The following is a 24,959-nucleotide window of genomic DNA, read 5'->3' as shown; positions in this document are numbered from 1 at the left end:
AGCGCACTGTGACATGGGAGAGTTTTAGAAATGAAACGTTGCGTGTGAAAGTGAAATGTGTGACAAGTATACGCCGCCGCACGCAAATGGGATGCGGAACACGACGCAATACCACCTTTGACTCGTCGTAACACAGCGGTTCAAATCTACCCGACACACACAGCTTTGCCCCCTCATGCTGCATGTGAAAGTGTGAATCTTGCGGGATTACGTCCAACTTCTACAATCACGCACATTCTTTCATAGTTTCCTAATCAAACACCTATGTAATGGTTTGAAATAGCCGTACGTGAGCAGGGTCAGGCTGTGTTAAAGTGCCTCTGATGCCAGGTCATGTAACGCGCGCTGACACGTTCACACTGATGGCCGACAGGAACCGGCGCCATCATCACTGCAGCTTGACATGTGAGGACATCTGTCAGATCTCGCTCGGGGGCTTCTATGTAAGATGATGTTTCAGGCAGGTTATGATATTAAATGCAAAACCAATCGGAGGCGTCGTGATGAACTAATAGGAATCGGAGGCAGAGCGACGAGCTTTGTGTCTGTCAGGAGAACAGGCGAGTGTGTTCTGGGAATTCTTCTTTCTTCCCTCCCCAACATGCCTCAGTGCAGTTCATGTCCTCCATTTCCTTATTTTCTGCTCTTTTTTTTCGACGAGAGGAATGTCAAGAGCTCATCTCTGTATCCTGCTTTGTTTTCTGGTCTCGATTCACATCTTTTTTCTTTTCCCTCTGGTTCACCTCACACTCCTGCCTCGTCTCACCGTCTCATCACAAGTTGGCTTCTGCTACATTATGAGCCCAGCAGATTTGAGCGTGTTTGTGTGTGTGTGTTTGTGTGCCTTCATATCAAACATACCTGTCTTTGTGCGACCAGCGTTTCTTTTGTGTTAATAGAGATCCACGTGGGTGAGTGTGTGTGTGCGTGTGTAGAGAGAAGAGAGCGTGGAGGAGGGGGAGGAGACGTTGAGAGTCGTTTTATTAACGTGGCGACTCCCGCTAAAATTCAGGGAGCGCTGTTGCATCCAGCTGTTACTGGTTGCACGAGGCTTCGTTGCCATGGCAACACAGCCCTGCGCGCCTGCTCAAGGTCGTTCATCCAGCTCTGAACTGAGCAGCATGCTGCACATAGGATGCCGAGAGAGAGAGAGAAAGAAACGGAAGAACTACTTCAAAGTGACCAGTCAAAAGCGCTCCACTGACATTGTGGTCGGTGAACAAACTCACATACACACACACACACACAACTTTCTTCCATAAAGAAACAAACAAAAAAGGAACCCCTGGCCTTGAGGCTTGTAGGTTCTTTTGCCAGCTGATAAAATATTTAGCTGGTCAGAGAGAGAGAGAGAGAGAGAGAGAGAGAGAGAGAGAGAGAGAGAGAGAGAGAGAGAGAGAGAGAGAGAGGAGAGAGAGAGAGAGAGAGAGAGAGAGAGAGAGAGAGAGAGAGAGAGAGAGAGAGAGAGAGAGAGAGAGAGAGAGAGAGAGAGAGAGAGAGAGAGAGAGAGAGAGAGAGAGAGAGAGAGAGAGAGAGAGAGAGAGAGAGAGAGAGAGAGAGAGAGAGAGAGAGAATGCAGTGGCTGGAGAGGAGGAGAGGAGCCGAGCTTGCTTTGTGCTTCTCTTTTCTCTAATGGTGCATTGCTCTGAGCCTACCTGGGGCTCCTGTCCTCCTCTCCTCTCCTCTCCTCTCCTGTCCTCCTCTCCTCTCCTCTTCTCTCCTGCAGCATCCCTCTGGGGCTCTGCTGCATGTTCGCAGGCGCCGACTCAACACACACACACGCACACGCACACGCACACACACACGCCACTAGAGAACCCTCAGTCATGGTTAACATTGAATCCACTGCAAAGGGCAAAGTGTTGGTGCCTTGTTAGATGTTAGTGAGCTGTGGTAGGTTAATACAGTGGGAGGTGTGTGTGTGGAGGGGGGGCGGGGGGGGCATTTCTTCTTCTTGCTTCTGTTCCTATCTCTATGCAGGGTGCACGCAGAGTTCAGCTCACACATCCTCACGATGGACTCAGGGGTTTTCTGGGTTGAGCGTCACGGAATCGTGTAACTTTGATGTGGCCGCACACACGCAGGGATTTGCTGTACGTTTGATTATTTGGAAAGTTAGAAAACCGTCACCTCTTTGTGAGCCCCCAGGAGAGGAGGGCTGGAGTTAGGGTGAAGGGAGGGGGGGGCAGTTTCATGTTTCTCTCTGCGCTTACTGTAAGGTAATAGATGCTTGTTAAAGGCGTCCTGCGAGGAGTGTGTGTGTGTGTGTGTGTGTCTGAGAAGGGGAGTTCTGTTTTTTGACTTAGTTTCCATTGTAAAACTCCAGGTCTAAGTTTATGTGTTTTTGAGCTCACACACACACACATTTATAGGGTTGGAGTTGAGGTAAATGTTACCAGCTGCAGCACAGCAAGCAAGTGGCTTCAACTCTGTCTGAACCCGAGCCGCTACGTGACCACCTCCTCATCTTCGTCCTGCCTTCCCCTCCACACCTCCTGTATGACCCCCACCCCCCCTCACCACCCTCTCTCCCCCTCACACACACACACACACACACACACGCACGCACACACACACTGCCATCATCTCCCTCCACCGTCACTATAGCAGCAGCATCGCTCATCTCACGAAGGTGGGAGTGCGCCCCAAGGTCTCCTGCCCCCCTGCCCCACCCCCCACCCACCTAATTGTCACCTTGTTGTTGAAGCAGCGGTGCCGCCGTTTGATTGGCCGACTCGCCGCCTTCCCCTTTCCCCGCACGTCATAGTGTCGGCACTGTGATGTCACGCAGATGTCTGAAATCCCCACCCCCCCCATCAGTTCTGGTGCGATGCAACGGAACATTTTGCCGCCGTTATCCCTGTAAAGTAGTTCTATAGAGGAGACGTTTAAGTCGCTGAGCATAAAATGTGACTTGGGCCATTTTGGAAGGGTGCATGTGACGCACAGAGATGTGCAGACTCAGGGTTTAGTCAAAGTGCTGAATTTCACATCGGGCTGTGGACGGAGAAAGTTACTACCTTTACCCGTCTGCTCCTGCCAAGCTGGGAAGCGGAGAGAAGCCCTGCACACATCCGCCGAGCCCGTACAGGCCGCGGAAACCTCTCAGCTTTTCCCCTCCCTCTCTCTCTCCCTCTCTCTCTGTCCCCTCCCTTGTTCTCGTTTTCTGCCTCCCTCCCTCACAATGAATCTGTTTGTCCCATGAGAGTTCAACTCGTAGTAAACAGGCAGTGACATCCAAATGTTCTCCTTAGTGGAAAAGAGGTCAGAATTTAAATATTGATTTGGTGCAACACGAGGCAAAGTTTCTCTGGTTCTTTGTGTTGCTCCTTTTTTGGCAGCTTTATTAGTTGTGTGTGTGTGTGTGTTCATGCGTTTTTTTTAAGCATCGTCCAAATCTAGCTTCACTCCACTTTAAAGGAGATTCATTTGTGGTTGTTGGCTGTTTCTCGTGTGTGTGTGTGTGTGTGTGTGTGTGTGTGTGTGTGTGTGTGTGTGTGTGTGTGTGTGTGTGTGTGTGTGTGTGTGTGTGTGTGTGTGTGTGTGTGTGTGTGTGTGTGTGTGTCTACGGATATGATGCCCAGGATGTAATATCACCTCCTGGTGGACTCGGGTAACCATCAGGAGTGTATGTGTGTGTGTGTGTGTGTGTTAAGCTCATTCAGCCAGGTGAGATGCGGCCAAATTACTGATAGATTTTGTCCTCTGGTGTGGCTTCGGGTGCCTCAGGGTCCAGAAGGAAGTTCACCTTTTTCCATCCGTAACACTTTGCAATGTGACAAGAACAAATGTAGTTTTATTTTTAACTACTTATGACCAAGCGAACCCTGTTACAGGTTTGTGATTGCTAGAAACAGAAAGAAAAGATAATAAAAGGGACTTCCGGGGTTCTTTGAAGAAAAGATCACAAACTAGACTGCTCCCTGGGTGGGAACAGTCGGGGGGAACTGTGCTTCCCCAGAGAACGTACCTCCTTGTGAGCATGATAGAGGGGCAGATCTATAGCTGTAGGTTTTATATTATATTATATTATATATGATGCTGCCAGAATGAGCTCAGTTGAAGGAGAATTGTTTGTATGAACTGCTGACATGGTGAGGACTTTTTCAGCGTTGAAGACATTCTGAACACGTGTGCTCATGGTGGCTGGGATGGGTCTCCACCAAGGCCTTTTTAGAGTGTACGTGTTAGCCCAGCGCCATCTCTCCCTCCTATCTCACACGGCTAAAAATAACACTATCTACACTGTCCGACTTGGACAGAGAGAAGGAGGGGGGAGGGGGGGGAGGGACAGGGAGAAAGGAGCGAGGTTAGACCCGGACGATAGGGGAGCGAAGGAAAGGCAACAGCGACGAGAGGGAAGACAGGAAGAGGAGACTGACAGAGGAAGAGCAGAGGTACACAGGGAAAAGAAAACAAGTCATTAATAATTTACCTTCCAGCTCGACCTTTAGCTTCGGGCGCCTGCGTGCAGATGTGACGGCAATGGCGAGCCTCTTGTGAAGAGTCGTTCGAAATGTCGCCTGTCGTCTGGAAGTCTGCGCCCATTGTGATGCTTGGCTAGGTGGGCCCAAGTGTGTGTGTTCAGTGTGTGTTTAGCTTCCACAAGGCCTGAACTTTCAGAATCTTCAATCATTCCATTCTGAACTGTAAATACTTTTTCATGGAGGTTTTATTGCTCCAAAGCAAAAGGCCTCCAGCTGCTCAGGGGATCATTATCAATATGCTTCGCCAAATCCCGTACTTCGGTTGTTTCATTGGCGTATAAATCGAGCAGGTAAAACTGGCACTTCTGTTTGTTACGCAGCAGGCGTGAAGCAAATCTAGATTTTGTCATTTTTCCAACACTTGGAAAATTGGAACCTGAAATCGAAATAAGTCTTTGTCATGACGCACGGATCTAGATTGTGTGATTGTAAGTTGATTTTACTCGAGCACCTAAATGTTCCTTCAGCTTGTAAGCATTCTGAGCAGACGTTTCCTCACCGGGCACGTTTCCTCTCCTAAGTCAATTAAGCAACGAGTCACGTCTCCAGCAAAGTACAGAATCCCATTAATTCCAATGTTGATTCCTTACATTTTCCTTTACACAGCACAGACAAAACATGTAAACGTGTGGGTGGAAATCCAAACTTCAAAAGAGGAATAATGAAGTGTCACGTGACCAAACGATTGGACCGCCCGACATGTTGAGATGACACCTGGTGAGCAGGAGTGTTGATCACTCAGGCGGCGGCGGCGTCTGTGTGTCAGCTAAAGCCTTGCTCGCCACTTTGACACTCGGCTTCTCAGAATCACACACACAAACACACACACACACACACACACACACACACACACACACACACACACACACACACACACACACACACACACACACACACACTCACACACACTCATATATTCAGCATTGACTCGTCTGGACTAATTTGTGACTACTCTGCATTTAACCTTTGTCATGACACACTTCAGCAGCACAAAAGAGTATAAATACAGCCAGAGGGGTTAAGAGAGTGGGGGGGGGGGCTGTGTGTGTCCGGAAACTTGTTCCTTGGTGATTATCCTGTTACAACAAACACACAACAGTTGCATGTTGTGTGTTCATGTGCGAATGCGCGGTGATGTTGATTATTCCACGAGCTCGCTAACTCGCTGCTGAGAGAGAGAGAGAGAGAGAGAGAGCAGGGGTATTTGGTTTTGGTGCTGCAAGGCAGTTTGGGGGATTTGAAGCAGAAGAAGAATGGGCCACGCAGTTGACATTGTTAGAATTCAAGTGTTTTTTTCTGAAACAGGCCATTTACCACGTAACCTTACACCCTGTTGTAACCCGAGCCCTCTCTGTCCCAAGCAGAGGTGTTGAAGCTGTTTCCCTGTGGACAGTCGCTGCTGTCTGAGTGTTTGAGCTCATGATGGAATGTTTAGCATTTGCCAGAAACCTAAAGTTTGATGGTGTGGAGGGGTTTTGTATCTTTAGAATGAGGACAAAACTTCAGACAGAGCAGCAAAGAAGCTTAATCTTAGAAGTCGTGCAGATGATCACACACTCATACACACACACACCCTGTACACACCAAGAATTACTGGACTTTGTAACCCCGGGCATCTTGACCCTGCATCGACTGCTCCTTTAATAAACTGAAAAACTGCTCAGAAAAAAAACCGTCTGAATGAGAAAAGAAAGCGTGTAAAGAAAGCGAAGCGCTGAAGAGGAAGACAGATGAAACAGCATTTGTGCAGAAGGAGATAGATGTCCTGTAAACTGATCTGTCTATTCCACACACTGGAGGTGTTTTAATGGATAAGGGTTGTTAATGGAAGAGTTGCCTGCCGTCTCCATTCAAAGGCTTATTTTTGGAGAATTACCTGCGAGTGATCATTTGTATTGTCGGCTGAGGCTGGATTGTTGCGCAACCTTGCCGAAATGATAGAGCCCAGCTTTTGTTTGACCTGGACTATAAAGTCTTCATGTGCAATTAAGAAAAGGCAATCGCAGTGCAGATACGACTCAGCTTAGATGGATAGTTTAGCTGTAAGTGATGTTCTGATAGAGGCAAACATTTTCCCTCTCGTGAAGCTCTCATCCAGCTCTCATGTTGGCCTCTTACAGCAGGTATTTCTGCATTATTTAACTCAGTTAGGAACCTTCCTAATCAAACTGCACCCCTGCTGTCTCACCCGTGTAGAAGGCACTCATAATAATTCAGGCATTGCAAATAATGCCAAGAGCGACGCTTTGCTTTTGTGCTCGGAACGAAGCAGGAAAGGTGCGGCTCATTAGATACAAGGGGTAGAATACAAGGATTGCATATTTATCTCAAGTGGATTCAAAGTGGATTTCCGAAAACTACATTTCTTAATTAAAATGATAAGGGTTACATTTCAAAAATCGAAATGTAACGGTAATTTTCCATGTCTTTTTCATCGTGGCAGACCTTTACGTGCCTGGAAAATAACGCCGTTCGACGACTAAATTTGAGGCTGAAGTGTTGCAAGGGCGACTCGTTCCACTGGTGGCAGCATAGAGACTTTTCGCAGATCTGCAGCCCGTAAACGAAAACAATGTTTAACGTGTCATCGATTTCTTTATGTCTACTAGTGACATCACCTCGCTGCAACAGTTGCGCCTTACATGGAATGATGCGAGTTAGTTATCGCACTCAACGCACCTGATAGTTTTTTACGTTTGTGAAGATATTGCAAATAGCGTATTTGTGGCTACAGGTGGGAAGTGGATGGAATTGCATCCCATCATGCACTGGAGGCTCCTCTGGCTGGTGGTATACAGAGACTGCTGCTATATGTGGCTGTGTACGTGTGTGTATGTGCAGTATATTATAGCAGTCAGGTGGATGGGGGGGGAGGATGAGGGGCTGGGCGGGGGGCAATTGTGCTGCTGATGTGGGGGAGAATAGAACAACAGGGAACTTCTTCAGCGGCCATGGCTGTTAATTAATCAAACACACACGTAGTGATGAAGTGGCTGTACACACAAAGACAGTGATGAAGAGGCTATAGAAATACACACACGCACTCACATACACACACAGCTTCGTCTCCTTAAAGGAGGCTTGGAGCCATTCTAGTTATCGTACGCAGCCATTCTCCCCTCTGCGCTCAGCTCGCTCTATTTGCAGAGCCGCCCCTCCCCTCACCGATGCTATGATCTAACTGCAGCCTCCTCCCCCTTCATATACACACACACACTTACAGTAAGCTTTCGCCACACTTGCATGCCTACACACACACGCACACACACACACACACACACACACACACACACACACACACACACACACACGCACGCCCATGCACACTAACAGCGAGCGGGGCGTGTCCGTGCAGAGCCTTTGCGTGTGTGTGTGCTGTTTTGATCAACTGGCGTTCCATGAACTGTGGACTCTGGTTGTGTCAATGCTGGGAGTGTGTGTTGTTTGTCCTGGAGGAGAGCTGTTGATCATGTGGTTTTGACACACATGTTGTCAAGGAGGTGATAGGATTCTGTCCGGTTTGGTATTCAGAAAAATAAACACAAAATAATGAATGTTCTTCTCCTTCCTTTCCTCCTACGTCCTTCCTCCTTTTTTGTCATTTGTAATCAGGCAGTTTGACATAAACATGCAAGGAGGTGAGAGCCTCTGCTTGGAAATGGTGGAAATAATTTCTAAAGGAACGGGAAAGGAAAGTAAATGGGGGGGGGGGGGACAAGACAAAGCAGCTGGAGAAGCTTCAAATCTTTACAGTAAAATTCTCAGAGTGGGTCAAAGTTCCCCAGCAGCCTGAGCTGCATTCTGATTGGCTGTGGAAAGGTGAAATTAAAACCACGGTAAACTTTTGACCTCGCAGGAACCGGGAGAGGAACGCCCACCGCTGTAGCGAGCTTCTCCCTCCTCCTCCTCCTCATCGCTGCCGTCACTCCGTCTCTGTCTCTTTCTGTCTCACTCGCCCGTGCCTCCTCCTTTTTATTCCCCGTCGTTCGCTCTCGTTCTTGCTCTCTTTCAGCTTCTCTCTGCTCTCACTTTGTCTCTTTTTCTCTGTCTCTCTGTCTCTCTGTCTCTCTGTCTCTGTCTCTCTCTCTCTCTCTCTCTCTCTCTCTCTCTCTCTCTCTCTCTTTTTATCCCAGATGAAATTTTGCCTTTGCTGCATATAGCCTGATGAGAGGGAGGGGAGGGAGGCATGGAGGGAGGGAGAGCAGGAAAGGGTTGGGGGAAGGGTATGGAGAGGGAGGAGACAGTCGGCGAGTGGGGGGGATGGGAATAGCGAGAGAGTGTGTCTGTGTGTGTGTGTGTGTGTGTGTGTGTGTGTGTGTGAGAGAGAGAGAGAGAAGAAGAAGAAGAAGAGGCAGGGGCAGGAGGAATGCAGCCTGCTGGAGTGTGTGTGTGTGTGTGCTATGCTCGCACAAACTGCTCCCTGTTAAAGGAGAGAAAATCTAAATGTATAAATAGTCGTGTAACTGTGGCGAGGATCTGCTGAGCAGCAGGGCGGGGAGAGCCCATTTTTACTGCTAATGTTTTCTCTCATTACACATCAAACAGTTGGGGGTGTGTGTGTGTGTGTGCGCTTGTCTCAATCTCTCTCTGCCTGTGTGCGTGTATGCATGTGTGTGTTGGATGATTTTAAATGATTTTGCGAGCTAACTAAAAGAGCAGCGTACACACACATGCACATGTACACACATGCACACGTATACACACAGGCTTGCAGCTGCATACGGTCACAAGCAACACCTGAGCGGCACGGTGGTGAAGCTGTGTGTGCTGCATTTGCTGTTGCTCGACCGGTTAGTTCAGTGTCCGCGAGGAGAAGCCGGCGAGGCGAGACCAGCCGCGATGTGTCTGCGTCTCATTTTCAGATTCTAACGTGATTTAATTAATCCATTTTGCCCTCTTTTTTTCGGGGTTTGGATTAAGCTCTGTGATGAGCGGAGTGGAGAGGAGATGAGAGTTGGTCGACGGCGAGGGGAGGAAGCGGGAGGAGGAATCCATTCTCTCGTTTGCTTCCCTCGCCAGAAAAACCCCACTGAGTTAAGGGAGAAGGCTGTGCAAGTTATTGAGATAATCAGACAGAGGAGGAGAGAGAGAGCGAGAGAGGGAGGGAGGGAGGAGGAACAGTGGGAGTCTGGTTCGATAGACGAGTGGATGAGGGCTCCGCCGCTCCTCCTGCTCACTGGCACCATATGGCCTCATAATGTATGGAGCATCAACTCTGTCCCAAAACTTCTCTTCTCTTCTCTTCTCTTCTCTTCTCTCCCCACACACACACACGTTGCCAGCCAATTACTTCACCCAAGAGACAGCCCATTAGGTAAAGAACACACATACACACACACACACATGCGCACACACCATGCATCCCATTAGGTAAGGAGCGACCCAGTGACATGCACCCGCACAATCTTCTAGATAAGACATACCCCCAACAAACATTTTAGTCTTCACAAACACACACACACGCACACACGCACACACGCACACATGCACACATGCACACATGCACACATGCACAGTTAGATAAGGGCCCATCCCCCTCTAATGAGAAAGAAGATTGATACCGACAGGAAAGAAAGATTTCTCAAGATGCCGCTCTGCCCCTGCTTAGCTCCTTCTGTTTTAAATATTTAAAGCCACCATGCCGTGTTTTTTCTTCCCATTGTGCTATCATGGAATTGTTGATTTGTCTGTGATGCTAATGTGAGTTTGCCGAGCGTATAAATCAAGAGCGGAGCCCAGATGTGAGCGAGCAGAGATCCCTGCGTGCACGCCGCAGCAGGCAGATGCCGATGTGCACACAGGCGGATGCAAGTTCATTTCTGATTGGGGAACATGGTGTGTAAGGAGGGCCCGGCTTCTCCTGCGCGCTGTTTGTCTGGTTTCAAGGTGTGTTGGTTTCGCTGTGTGTGTGTGTGTGTTTGTGGGTGGTTCTGCATGTTGCCATGCAGTTTCCCTGCCTCTCCGGTATGTGCTTTTGTCTGTGGGAGTGATGGATGGCAGGCAGGCAGCTAATGTGATTTAGATGCTCCACCAGGAGTGTGTGTATAATGTGTGTGTGTGTGTGTGTGTGTGTGTGTGTGTGTGTGTGTGTGTGTGTGTGTGTGTGTGTGTGTGTGTGTGTGTGTGTGTGTGTGTGTGCGTGTGTATGGTGTGAGTGTATGTGTTTATGTGTGCGTGCAGCGCAAGCACGCATGGCTGAATCTGCAGTGTATGTTTGTGTACGTACCTCCCTCCCTAACTCGCTCCCTCCCTCCTCTTTTTCTCTCCTCTTCCTCCCCCTCCAACCCCATCATTCTTTTCCTGTACGGTGCAGTTTTTGGACTCTGAGCAAATAAATAGAGGGGTGGCGGGGAGGGGAGGGGGACGGGGGGTGTTTATGTGGCGAATCTGCTCCTTCACTGTCACCGCAGAGAAGGAGCGAGAGCACGAGAGGGGAAGTAGAGGTGGAGGAGATGCTGTTCTCTTACACTGATGGGTTATTGTGAACCAATTATGTCCAATTCCTACTAAGGAAGTCTTATATCTTATTCTCATACACACACACACCAGCAAAATCTCTCTCTCTCTCTCTCTCTCTGTCCCTCTTCCTCTCTCTCGACCTCTCTGGCAACTTGAGCAGTGAAGAGCTTGAGTTTTATCTGCATGCAATTGCAACATTGTCAGGCAAAGAAACACATCTGAAAGAAGCAAACTTTATTTCTTCCACAAATGTTTCATCCCTTTTTGTTTATTCCTTTGCAACAGAATGTCAGACTTACACCATTTTTACAGACAACCTGCACGTTCCCTGTCACGCAACAGACTTGGGTATTCCACTTCTTCAGCTTTAAACACGTCATCAAATTATACCTGACATTTATTTCTCTTGCGTCGTCATGTATATAAGATTGGAATTCAATGGGAATTTTACAGTAAACATACATACATGTACGGGTTTAAACACGTCATCACGTCTCTCAGTAGATTGACACACACTTGTACTGCGATCGATGCCGTCCCAAGTGATGCAATGCCCTGTGCTGTCGTCTTTAATCCCAGTTCATTTTTCATCGCGTAAACGTAAAAGAAGGCATTCTGGGAAGTCCGAAGGCATTCCCCGAACTTTCTCTTGTTTTCTGAAAGTTCATCATTCCTCTTTTCAGGCCGCTTCCAAATTTGTCTGGTAGTTCCTCGACTGCCAGACTGAAAGTGATTTGTTGCAGTTGACAGTTTGGTCACTTTCTCCAGGGAAAACAACAGATTTTCCCCCCAAAGCTTTTCCCTTAAATAGATTATCCCATTGATCTGCCACCTAACTGTAGATTTTGAGTAAGAAGGGCGCAGAGTGAAGAAGAGAATCTCATTCCTCCTCATGTTCCCTCCCTGGTTTCATGCATTTTGCGTTAAAATGCTAAATAACACTCGCAGTAATTCACTTTTCTCTAATGTGGAGTCTGGGGGCTCATATCACTGGGAAGAGGGAAATCAGCAAACTGGGGAGTGACCATACCGAGTCGCACACCTCCTCCTGTTTGTTGCCTTGACAGCAGAATGACCATGCTAGCAGGGTAAGGGTATGAGGGGGAGTGGCTTATTGATTGACCTGTTCCCTTAACGAGGCCTGAATAGCCTCCCCTGCTGTCTGGGAGCGAACCGGCCTCCTCTGTCCATGGCCTTGATGACGAATGACGATTACGAGGATGAAGGAAAGTTGGTCATTAACCGTTTTTTAAATCGGTGAATGAACCAGGTGGTGACTACTGTTTTCATGCCGCCGGGCTGCATTTACTGTCTAACCCATGAGGCGTGTAACTAGGTAATATACCCTCTGTTCTGACAAGGAGCTTTTAGTATTTAGCAAAGCTCCTGTCATTTATCGCTTCTAAATACGACAACCTTTCCACTCGACTCTTTGTTAATTAACTCACAGCGACGGCCCTCCGCGCTATGATAATGTATAGCACCTACATAATTGATGGCATCCAATGAGGCGTTTTATTTAACCTAGATCCTTGCTTGACACTGCAGACCTGGCTGATACCTGTCACACTTCTGACACTCGGCATACTTGTTTTGACCCCGGGATTTATTGACAACACACACACTATCTATCAATCACAGACACTCACAAAGTGGGCACATGTGCGGCTGTTGGGTTTTGATCCCTGTTCAGCCGAAGGCGACAGACTGGAACACGTGTGTTTTTTAACATTCTTATCTTATCAGGGCTGTTTGTTGGCTCTGCAACTTTACAGTCATGACCAACACACGTTCCTTCATACACTCCTTTCCTCCTCCTCCTCCTCCTCCTCCTCCTCCTCCTCCTCCTATCTCCACACGCGATCGGCACGTGGCAGTACAATGACCTCTGTCACTCATTTGTTAGTCTTCATGAAGTTAGTATATAGACCAGACCAACAACAAGTCTGTTTTAAAGCTACACAAACGTGTCAGGCGCTAATTCACTGCACATAGAAACACACACACAATGTTCACATTGAGCAAGTGCAATGAAGTACATGAGGAGTTCCTTCTCCTCATTTGTACTGTCAAGTACAATGAAGTACAGAGAAGAAAAAGTGAAGATAATTGAGATTAGAGCAAGTGCACTTTTCTTTTTCAGCTAGCGTACCACAAGTGGCTACCAAGCTAGCTGGCAAGCAGCTTGCACGTCATGTTAGCATTTTAGAGTCGGAAATGATATTTTGCTAGCAGTCAATCTTTCTGTTTGATGGTTTAGATTTGTATAGAAACCATAGTGAAAGGTCAGGTATGAATTGTACAGAGCTTATATGTGTGATATGCCAGTTTAGCTTAGCTTTATGAACAGCAGGTACGGCTCAGTGTTAAGGAGCGGCTTTGCGTGCGTGCGGCTTGGTTTTATTCATACTTGCTGCTTTATTACAGACAGATGTTACACTGTAAAGTCATTTCAAAGTGGCCGGCGGCTATTCTTGCCTAAAACCCTGATATCATTATTAATGTGTAATATCTTATATTAAACCCTCCCTCCGACACACTGTTGGCTAAACCCTGTAGGTAGATAGTGTACTGTAGTGTGGTGCAGTCTGCTACTGTGTGAGTGTGGTTTCCTCTACCTTTGTGGAGTGGATGACTCACGCAAATGCCAAATGATTCTTTTTTTTGAATATGTAAATGTACTTTGGGATGGCCAGCCTACAGCGGACACACCCTGGATGGCCCTGGATAAGTTCGAGTTTTCGTCCTCGGCAAGACGCTTTTTGTCCGCTCGTCTTTCACCCTCCCCATCCCTTGTGTGAAGTGTGAAGTTCGGCGCGGCAGGCTGTGTGCGGTGGTAGCAGTAATTGGTCTAAAGATGGAAAGTTCTCCCTCACTTTGTTACAGAACGGAGAGGTGGTTTTTAGCGAGGCTAGTTAAGTACAATATTAGATCAAAGCGCTATTTAACTGCAAAGAAAGGGGGGCTGGATGATGAGGACAGTTGAGGGATTGCCTCTTTTTGTCAGAGCAGAAAGCCTGTGTTCAGACGGAGTGGGGGTAGCACAGACCCGCTCCCCTCTTTGGTACCCCCTCTTCTGTGGAGGCCAGCAGCTTTGGACTGACTTTTTTTTTATTAGCCTCTGTGGTCTGATTTGTTTAAGGGGAGGCAGAGTGCCAAGATGTGGCTCGGCCCCTATTTTGCTCCAGTATGAGTGCTGGATTTGTTGGAGGGGGACTAGGCTAAGAAAAACTAAGGCAGAGTCACCCAGAGTACACACAGACACACACAGACATACACACACACACATAATGTACTTTAATGTGTGCTTTACTATTACTGTTGTATATACTGGCAAGAGCGCACAATTTTCCTCCCTCCACAGCCATTACAGAGGACCGACACACATAGAGAAATATCCAGTTTTTGCCAAAAAAAATTGTCATAATAGAGGAAAGAATAGGAAGCAGTGAAATGTCACGGCGAGAGCAAAGGAGATCAGCGTGGATGTCGCTTGTCTCTCTGTGGTTGTTTCTCCTTGTGTTTCCCCTAAGACCAGTGTCTCCAAGGTACAGATCACATTGGCTAGATATCAATATGTATTTTTTGTGTAACGTAGGATACCTGGAGGTGTTTACACTTGAGTGTGTTTGCACAGGTGGCTTCTATAATCACAACAAAGCACAACGTCTTTATCTGAGGAACAGGTTCAAGTTGGCTGCTCGTCCCACATATGCTGTCGGGTTTAACAGGTCAACTAATGTCAAATAATGAGCATGGTGAATTTGAACATATCTTTCATGGGCTTATACTTCACCAAGTATCCTCTTTTTTGTATTGAGGACCTTCAGAGTCGTATCATCTCCCACTGACTCGCAAGCTGTTGTCTCTTCTTTTTTATTCATTCAATCTGTAGACACGACTGAAGGAGCAAAACAGAAGTTTCAGTGAGTATTTATGACTTTGGTCACACTTATAGGAAGAACAGTATTGAGCTCTGTGGCCGCGTTTCCATAGCAGCTACAGCACCCAATCATTTCCAGAGCATCACACACATAGAAAACTGACTCATCATTAGACCCATCATAATCGATTATTCTGATAATCGATTTATCTACTGATCATTTTGGTTCATTGAGTTATTTGATTATTTGTTGTGTCGTGTATGTTTCTTACTGTCTGTGACAAGGAGAAATCGAAAATTCCCAATCCTAACTAATTATGAGGACTCATTATCTTAAGAATAATCATAATCATTTGTCTGAGGTAGAAATAATCTGTATGTTTTTATAATAATAATATCACACTTAAATCTGAGCTTCTTCCTCTTAGCTCCTCCTACCAAATGATATTGACTTACAGTTGTGTAAGTAGCCTACTAGTTCAGCTCTGAGGAAAACTCTAATGTCGACCCTGAACTGGAAGTGGGAGAAACTTTGTGGCTCACGTGCGGGAGGAGAAGCTTTCAATGGAATGAATGTGCTTCCATGTTTGAATACCTCAACCCATTGTTTCATTCATCCACTGCATTTTTCCCCCAGCCAGCGGCGTATTTGACAGCAGTCTGAGAATGTGCTAAATGGGATTTAGATTGGACCAAAGTGCCGGAGTCAGATCGTCGGCTAGAGGAATCGGCACCGGCTGACTGATTGGTCTTGTCGGCACAAAATCACACAGATTGAAATTGACCTATTTAACAGCAGGAAAATGTTGTCAGACGCACACACACGGACGCGGCCCTGCCTTTCTCTTCCCGGTTCAGCTAAGGGGACGGATGAAGACACGCATGTTTTCGCCGTCCTTATCTTGTCACTGCTGTTTGTGTGGCTCCGTGTGGCTTTTACAGCAAATCTAAGAATGTCCTTCGCGTGGCTCAGCTCAGATGACATATAGCAGGTGGATGAAGTTACTGAAACACTTTTAAAATCCTGTTCAATTCCTTTTTATTGCCATTGTGAAGCACAAATACAGTGAAAGTCCGCATGTGAGCTCCCGGGCTGTGCGATGCTAATAACGACTATAATGAAAGTGAGATTTTTAAAGACTATAAGACAGAAATGTTTTTGTGGTGACACTGTCTGAGTCTTTACCAGTGGGCTGATGATGATCAACACAAGGAAGGTTACACAGGCAGTAAAGAGGCAGGAAAAACACGCAGAATTATGTAACCTGCACACAGGTAATTCCCTTAATTGTCATGACAACATAAGGAAAACAGAGGGAAAGATGTACACGAGCAAAGAGGAACAGAAGTCATAAGGAGACACTTACTAAAACTGAAAACACTAAGAAATATGGACTCCCAAACAGCTTTGAAGATGATTTAGCATGTGGATACTTCAGCTTAGAGTTCATCCTCGTCCTCTACGGCCGCCTGAGCTCGAGCATCGTCACTGCATACTCACGGCGCTTCGCACTCAGGAGTGTTTATTGTGTATTTAAGCGACTTAAACAAGGTAGAATGCCACCGCGTCAGGTTCTTCCACCACGGCGCTCGAGTGCAATGACACGTCGGCCACACGGTACAGTAAAACAGCATCAAAGCCTGCTTTTTCCTCGCCGCTGATGAGTAATTGAAGATACAAGCGAGCAGATAAACAAGAGACGAGGAGAGGCGACTGTAAAAAGGCCTCGGCGACTGCGAGCTTATCGTGGCATCCTTGACTGAGCCGCCGCATTGTGAGCTCATTCACGCCACTTTTATATTCAAGGCTTTGGCGCGTCTATGAGCAGCGCCACATGGCCCCCTAACTAGCATTTATTCACTCTGCTTTTAACGGTCGGTGTCAAAGTGAGCACAAAGAGCAGTAATGATCACTCTGAAGGCTCTCTTGTGACTGCTCATGCACTTTTTTCGGGGTTTTTTCCGAAGTCGGCCGCTCTTTGTCGCGGTCCTGCCGTAAATTCTCCGTGCTTAAGCAGTCGCTCGCTCGCTCGCTCTCTATTTTTCTCCCCTTACAATTAATAGGAAACACATCGGTTAAAGGAGGGTCTTTGTTGGTGTGTTAGAGTCCATACATCACCTAAACTAGAGCAACCCCCCTCCTCCTCCTCCTCCTCCTCCTCCCCCTTCCTCCTTCCCTCACACACACGCACACACAGCGACAGCCCCCATCTGCTCCCAATCATGGGTGCAGCCAGCGGTCAGGTCACTGATGGTGAATGGCACACGGGCAGTCTGACACACACACACACACACACACACGCCCGCGCGCCTAAACTTGCACATTAGGCATGAGGTCAGACATACCAACACTCACACACACACATACAAACACACACACGCACTTCAGGCTCATGCGAGGTGTGTTTTAGTTATTGGGTTTTCAACACTACACAGTCATACATCGCATTAAAATAAAAACGAAAGTAAACCCTCCCACACGCATGCAAAGACGCACTCTCCCTGCCTCTCTGTCTTCACCACACACACATGCAAACACACACACGCAATCAGGCACAGTGACAGATTAACATGAGACATCCTGGCGGCGTACTTCGCTGATGACAGGGTGTCATGGAAACGCCCAGCGTTCTCCATGGTTACGCACTCTTTACCCCCACGGGATACTCTCTTATGATTGTTCAGACAGACAGAACACTCGAGCTACTAAAACAACTGAGTGTGGCCAAATCACACATACACACACACACTCACACACACACACTGTTACTTATCAGGATCGAAATGGACACAAATTAGCCTATTATGTGCTTTTGGGATGAGAGAGGCAATTTAGGCTAATAGTCTGCTTTCGGACTCTTGCTCCGAGTCCATAAACCATCGTAGGTCTTTGCCAATAAAGGGTTGATGTTTAAATTGTGTGGTATAGATAGACTGTCACTTTGTACATTAAAGATATGAGGCATCCAGGAAGTGTGTGCGTGTATTTGCCCTCATGCGTAGTTTCAGTGACTGGTTCACTTGTGGATTGCATGTTGCCGCTTCCAGGTTTTGCTTACAGAAAGCCACGCGGTGGGGGTGTGTGTGTGTGCGTAAATGCAAATGCAAATGCGATGCGAGGCGCCTATACGTTTGCTCTGCAAGTGCGCGGCTGTAATGAAGACAAAAGCAAACGGAGAGCGCGTCTCCTTCGCAGTTCCTCCTGCTCATTAACCCGTTTCCTTCGCCATCTCCAGGACTCTGATTAATAATGCTCGTTAATCTTTATGAATATGCAATGAATATACACTGGTGAGGATTATATTTTAACTTATGTCTGTGTGTGTACGCGTGTGTTTGTTTTCCCTCCAGACTCCAGTGACCAGCCCACATAGGACCACACCCTCCGAGCGACGGGCAGAGGATCCGATCGTCCATCATCTCGGTGCCGTCAAAAAAAGGTGGGCTAACATCCCATACGGTTGGCATGGTAACAGCCCTAGCCAGTTTAGGTTGAGCGGTTCGCCAGAGACGAGTTTCTAGTTGTTGCCACATTCTTGCAACATCCTGACCTGAAACGCAGAGAGAGCCGTCTGTGTTCAGGAGGAGGTATGTTTCATGTTTGGCCGTGGTGTGTGCCAAGATGGAAGGCGGGATATTTGGGGTAAAGAAAAAAAAGAAAAGAAAAAGAGTGATGGTGGTGGGACAAGAAGAGGCGAACAAAGAGAGGCAGAGGATGGTTTCTCTGGTAGACCAGGGGAAAAAAACGAAAGAGTGGGAAGAAGGCGAGGAAGGAAGACGGGAGGAGAAATCAAATTATTCTTTGTGCTCTACCTGCCATAGAGGCTGAAACAGAGCATTAATCTTTACCCTGTCTGCAGGTGACAACACACAAACACTCTCTCACACACACACACACACACACACACACATCCAGACTTAACCAAACCTCTCTCTCTCTCTCTCTCTCTCTCTCTCTCTCTCTCTCTCTCTCTCTCTCTCTCTCTCTCTCTCTCTCTCTCTCTCTCTCTCTCTCTCTCTCTCTCTCTCTCTCTCTCAGTCTCGTGCACCCACACACATGCTTCTGCAGACACGCTACCATTACATACGTGGTGACTGAATAGGAAGTGAGGTGGGTGGGTGGGGGGGCTAACGGTCACGTAGGGGAGCAGAGTGTGTGGAGGCGCAGGTGATTAGGTGATTCCAGGATTCTGCCACGGTGTGTCAGAGCGACAAAGCCGCTCGTGCCCCAGATCATGAAGCAAGTCTGCAGCGCTCAGACGAAGGGGCCGCGGGATGGAAATTCGATATGATTCAATACCTAACGAGTTAATTTCAGCCTGAATCAAAGTGGTCCTGATATGGCAGCGTCTGGTTTGGTTGCCAGTCTCTCTCTCGGGGACCATTTTCTTATTTATAGAGAGTAAACGGTGAGGAATCATCTCGGCGTCGTCTGTGGTGCGAGGACCCGAGGGCGAAGCAGCAGCTGCTGCGTCTCATCACGTCGCCTGGTGTGAGCTAACGCGGCCAGACAAGGGCCCGCACGCCTGTGTTTTGTCAACACAGATTATGAAAGAGACGATTTGCATCATCCGGCCTGATTGCGCCCTCCCTCTTCTTCTCTCTCTCTTTTGGCGCCAACGCCCCTCCGCGACCATCCTGCCTAGACCAAACCACAAAACACACACACACACAGGAAGCTGTTCTGCCATATCTGGGAGGTAAACACGCCTGACTAAGCACCGGTTTAGACAGTGAACTCCTCCATTATTTATCTTTTCACATACTCTCACCACACATCCTTTGACCCTGATGCCATCCTGCACATACTAAACCCTGAATCATCCACTTTGGATCCCGTGAGGAATCAATCCGTGTTTAGACGGGAATAAACCCGCCTGTTTGATTAAAGTTTTGGTCTGCAACTGCATTTGTTCTCCTGCTTTTCATGTCTGCCCTCCGTCTTGCTGTGCTGGCGGTTTCTCCTCTGCGGTGACTCATTTTATCGTGGGAGGTCCATCGCCCCTCCACTCTGTTTTCTGGCTTCCCAAACTCTCTTTTTTTTTGTTTTTTAAGTTGTTGTTCATCCTGTTTACTGCGCTCCCCTAAGAGCTTGTTGTGCAGCTCATTCAGCCTCGCGTTCAAGCATTGCTCATCTTATTGTGCACACTGAGGGAGGATAAGAAAAAGAAAGCACCACACACACACACTCTCACACACAATTTGGCTGAAACAAAGTGAGTCAACGTCAGAAGTCGTCGTCTGAAAACACACACGTTATGTTTAAGGTACACAGCTGTCTGCACTAAACTCCCCCTCCTCCTAAAACAACTAATTCAGTGTTCATCTCTCAGAAAGCAAAATGCTCCCTGACGGTATTTGACATCCATGAAAGGAAAAGATAATATTGACTGTTTAATCTACAAACTCATTTTCAAGATATCGTCATAAACCGTAAATCTTGCGTCCTTAATTTACTCCCCGCTATAATAAATCCCCTTTATAATCGCTCCAAAGATAAACTGGAGCGAGTGCTGGTGATACTCGGGCGAGAGGCTCTGGATGAACACGTCTCCTGTGAAGAGAGCCGTAGCGTATCGGAGAGAAGGGTACATCCTCTGGGGAACATGAGACTGAATGTGTCCGAACGCTTGCCTGTTTGATGTATGTTTTGATGTTTATTGCGCGTAAGTAGGAATTCTTGCCGCTTGAGGAAAGGTCAGCGAGAGCACCTAGACGTGAAGATTCATCCTCTGGGGAGCATGAATATCCATAGCAAACGAGAGAGAAAGTCATAAACTAATAAATGCGTGACACACAAGTTGGTAAGGCTGCACACTCTGCAACTGTCGCCTCCTTCCTTCCCTCCCTCGCTCGCTCCCTCCCTCGTCTCTCCTCCGCACTCATCCCTCCTTCTTCTTTCTCTCTTCCTTTGCGTCACCTCACTTATCTCGCCCCCCCGCTCTGTTCCCCTCCTCACCAGCAGAGTGTGGCCACGCTTGTAAACAGCTGCCTAATGAGCTTTAAACACACAGCCGCCATTAGTCACCAGGAAAAGAAGCCGGTTGGGCCCCTCCCCTCCCCTTCCCCCCCTCACCCACCCGCCTTACATCACTGCTGTTCTTTTTCACAGCGAACCCCCAGCTCGTTGAACGCACGCTCCTCTTTTATCTCTCCATCCATTATCTTTAGTCATTAGATCATTTGCTACGCGTTTCGGACGATGATACAGAACCTCCTGCCTTCTCCGTGTTTGTCGGCGACTCTGTGTATCCGCCAGCGCCACAGACTCAAGATGGCTGCGAGAAAAGTTGAGTTGCTTGTTAAAAAGGAGTGCATTCTGTCGTGATTGTGCTTTAAGAAACTTTGCAGTGTGGCGCGCAGCAAGAAACGCGGGCCACTTAAAAACAGTCACATCGACTTCAACTGCGTCCGAAAAGTCATCGTCCAAAAGGCAATAATCATTAAAAAAGCCTCTTTTCTAAGTGAGAGAGCAGAGTTTTGTGGGCTTGTTTATTTGGATGTGTCAGAGTTTCTCATGTCAGCGTGTCACAGTTGCAGCTGCTTCTCGTCGCGCAGCATCTCGGCTCAAAAACAAGCAGCTGTGGCGGTGACTTGAGATGTAACTTTAACAAGCAAATCAAACCCAGGTCGGCTGGGAGCGGGGGGGGGAGAGTTGGCGAGGGGGGTAAGGGTCAGTGGCAGGTTGCTGGCCCTGTAACATGTAGCTTAAAGTGTGTAGCTTTAACAGGAGGCGATGGCAAAGCGCCGCTGACCTGAGGGATCCTTCTTTTTACTCCAGTCCAGTGACCTGGAAAATATGCGGGTCGGCTGTCAGCGTTGAAGGTTGGCGACCCCGTGAAATGACTCGGGTCAAGATCAGGGTTGAGATCCAGGTCGGACTCTGGAGTGTTTTTGCTGTATGCTGACACACCGGTAGAAGAAGAAGAGGAGAAGAGCCTCCGCTGATGGCTAATTTCAGCTCGGAGTGAAACTCAGGCCAGGTCCCTTCTTGTTGATTGAACCAGGAACGGCGGCTGCAGCAACGCTCTGATTAGCTGCTGCCCACTGTTGCCTCTGGCTCTGATTAATGTGCAGTCAGTAACACCTGTGTGATTCAGGCTAGAGGTCTTAATGAACGTGAAGCCTGTCAGAAGCCAGCCGATACTTTCTTTCTCTTTCTTTCTCTCTAATTTGTGTTGCAGTTTTGCTTTTCACTCTTCAGCTCTCTGTTCCAATGAGATCGGAATTAAAATCTGATAGCATGATCGGCTTCTGGCTGCTATTTATATATTACACTATACTGAACAAGCATAAGGCTCGGGTATACAGTACATATACCTACATGCAGCCTCAACTCATCTATCCCAACACAGATGTAACTGCAGATGATGTAATTGAATTCTTCCGTGTTTGTACCAGATGCTGTTATGCAAATGTTGTGAAGATGGTGCAAATGCTTTCAAAACCGTCTGTGTGACTCGTCTGTAACTTCAGGTACATTGCCGCATTATGTGGCTGCTTTTCCACCCAATGCATTTCTGCTTTGGGAATCTGCTTCCTCTTTCTGGCGTCTCACAGTTCCGCTTTCATCATCTTGTCGCGCACCGTTTCTCCGTGATTCTAACAACCTTTCCATCCCAGCCGAGGCCGTCGATTGATTTCTGATGTTTCCGCTCGCTTCCTCGTCCGTCCAAACATGCGGTGCGTCAGTTACATCCTGCAGTACCCAGTCTCTCCTTCGCGTTGTCTCCTCTCCCGTCCCCCTCATGCTGCCATCACTCTCTCCCTTCTCCCATTTCTTCAGGTCTCAGTCCCGCTGCCCCCCTGCTGCTGTTTTGTGCCCACCACAGCCGCGCTGCCTCTCTGCCACCAGGCCCCACTGCCTGCGGCGTGTAATTGACTTTCTCCCTGCACTGGAAAAGCGGGCGGCCTGCGCCAGGCTGGAGGTGACCCATTTCCCTGGGGCATTCAGCAGCCTCCTAATCAACCATTCTCTGGGGCAGCCTCATTCACTGTGCAATTAGAGCGCTCCCCCCTTTGAGAACTCCATCAATAGGCTGGCAGACAAGCGGGCGGGCAGGCGGGCGGGCTCGTTCGGCAAAGAGCAAAGGCGGAATTTCACTCAAACACTTCCCTTTAGTTCTTTGAGCTCTAAACCCTCCAACCTTTGTAGCTCCCACTCTTTCGCCTCCTCCTGCTGCTCTCCTCCCCCTGGGTACGATTCTGCAGAAAGCGGCAGCAGACAAGGCAGGTAGACAAGCACGCAGGGAGGCAGGCAGAGGGAGGTTACACAAGGAGGCAGCAGACACACGGGCCGATAGGTAAGCAGACAAAGCAAAAAGACAGACAGACAGACAGACAGACAGGAGGCACACACTCGAGGGACAGATTAAATGAGCGATTTTAAAGAAACGGGAGGAATCGACATGTCTGCAATATGGCTGCTCAAGCTTTTAGAAGAAGATGCACGACTCCTCCCTTATTGTTGTCTTGTGAGACACACACCTGGACCTCCACACTCTCCTGTGGACTCCACTGCCTCCACCTGTGTATCCATCATGTGTTTCATCCCCACATGGTACCAGTTTAAGCTCAAGAGTGCACGTCTGAAGATGAAACCCTTTTTTTTTTACGTGTGAGGAGAGACCAGACTCAATTGGATGTTGTATGGATCTGCTGTGATCCTGCAGAAGGAGTGTATGAGATGATGATGATGATGATGATGCACGATGATTAAATAACAGAGCGGCGTTGGCTCCCCTGCCGCCGGCCTGATTTGCTATGCAGGAGAGGCAGCGCTCTGGTCAGAGGATAACCATGTAATCAATGGAATGAAAAAGCTGCTCTGGCTGTGAAGGTTAAGAGGGGTACGGGATTCATCAGCCCTCACTGCGCTCCACACACACACACACACACACACACACACAAATCCACACACCAGACAGTCTGAGAGTCTCACACCACCTCCTCCTCCTCTTCCTCTCCCTCACCTGTTTTCTGCCTTTATCTCTCTCTCTCAGCTCACTCCTCCACCATGTTTTCCTCTCTGTCTCCCACTCTCTCTCTTTCTATCTCTCTCTGTCCACTTCGATTACGTTTCTCTCTCTCTCTCTCTCTCTCTCTCTCTCTCTCTCTCTCTCTCTCTCTCTCTCTCTCTCTCTCTCTCTCTCCTACCTTTCCCCGGTGTCAGCAGCTGTCACTGTGGCAAAGAAAGTGACCAATCAGAGCTCACTTCACAGCACCAGCTTCTCTCTCTTTCCCTCTCTCCCTCCCTCCCTCCTTCCCTCCCTCTCTCCCTCCCTCCTATTCCCCTTCTCCTCACTCCTCCCTTCCACACAGTCGTTATCAGCTCACTTCCTGGAGACGGAATATGATGCATTGTGGGAGAAGGACAGCTGTCTAACGGGGAGTTTATGCTGACTGGCTTACCGTGTGTGTGTGTGTGTGTGTAAATGTGCCATATGAGCGGTTGAACTCGTACACGCGTCGGCCCACACAAACAAACACAACCTTTAATTCTTACTCTCGTTTTGCTCAGAGGAAGAGAAGGAGACGAGACATGTTTATGTTTATGTTTGTCAGTCTTTGCCAGGAGAAATGATTTGCATTTTGTATATAATAAGACGTAAATGGTAATAAAGCCTGAGTCACGCCTGTGTTTATACGTGTGTGTGTATTCTTTCCTGTCAGGTGCTGATATGTGCACACGATGAGCGGATTGGGGGAGAACTCCATGGAGCCTTTAAGCTCGGAAAACCGGAAACGCAAGCTCTCTACTTGCGACACGCCAGGTCTGGGGTGAGTGTGTGTGTGTGTGTGACGGAGATGAGAGGGGAAACGAGGCCACCGGGTCAGTGGTTCCTCCTGCACACTGTACTGAAAGATGGGGGGAAAAGGAAGGAAGACGAAGGCAAATCATGATGCTTGGGAGTGTTTGATTGTTTGGATTGTTGTTCCAATTGAAATTCAATTGTTGAGGAATTCCCATTATCCAACATGAATAAAAAAATACTTTGCTTTTGGGCTTTTATTTCCTCTTCATTTTGGTTGCTGGGTGCCTAAAAGGCTTCAAGTGCTGAGTTTTAAAGACAGTAGTGAGGATATAATGTTTACATACTTTTCTACTCAATTCAATTGGATTGTTTGAT

General features: G+C 47.9%; 1 protein-coding gene across 1 annotated transcript in view; it reads left to right on the top strand.

Annotated features, from left to right (window-relative positions):
• LOC143013011 (nuclear receptor coactivator 3-like) overlaps positions 1 to 24,959 on the top strand; it is a 43,531-nt gene that overhangs the window by 3,550 nt on the left and 15,022 nt on the right. The window contains exons 2-3 of the mRNA XM_076166420.1: positions 18,181 to 18,269; positions 24,502 to 24,609. Of these exons, the coding sequence (XP_076022535.1) occupies positions 24,521 to 24,609 (89 nt within the window). The 5' untranslated portion in view covers positions 18,181 to 18,269; positions 24,502 to 24,520. The remainder of the gene's footprint in view (positions 1 to 18,180; positions 18,270 to 24,501; positions 24,610 to 24,959) is intronic.

Source organism: Genypterus blacodes, unplaced genomic scaffold, assembly GCF_046128005.1.
Source record: "Genypterus blacodes isolate CSIRO-AG114 ecotype Tasmania unplaced genomic scaffold, CSIRO-AGI_Gbla_v1 ptg000156l_1, whole genome shotgun sequence".
NCBI classification, from domain to species: Eukaryota; Metazoa; Chordata; class Actinopteri; order Ophidiiformes; family Ophidiidae; genus Genypterus; species Genypterus blacodes.
The sequence above is the reverse complement of the archived record's forward strand: the minus strand, read 5'-3'. Positions and strand labels throughout refer to the sequence as shown.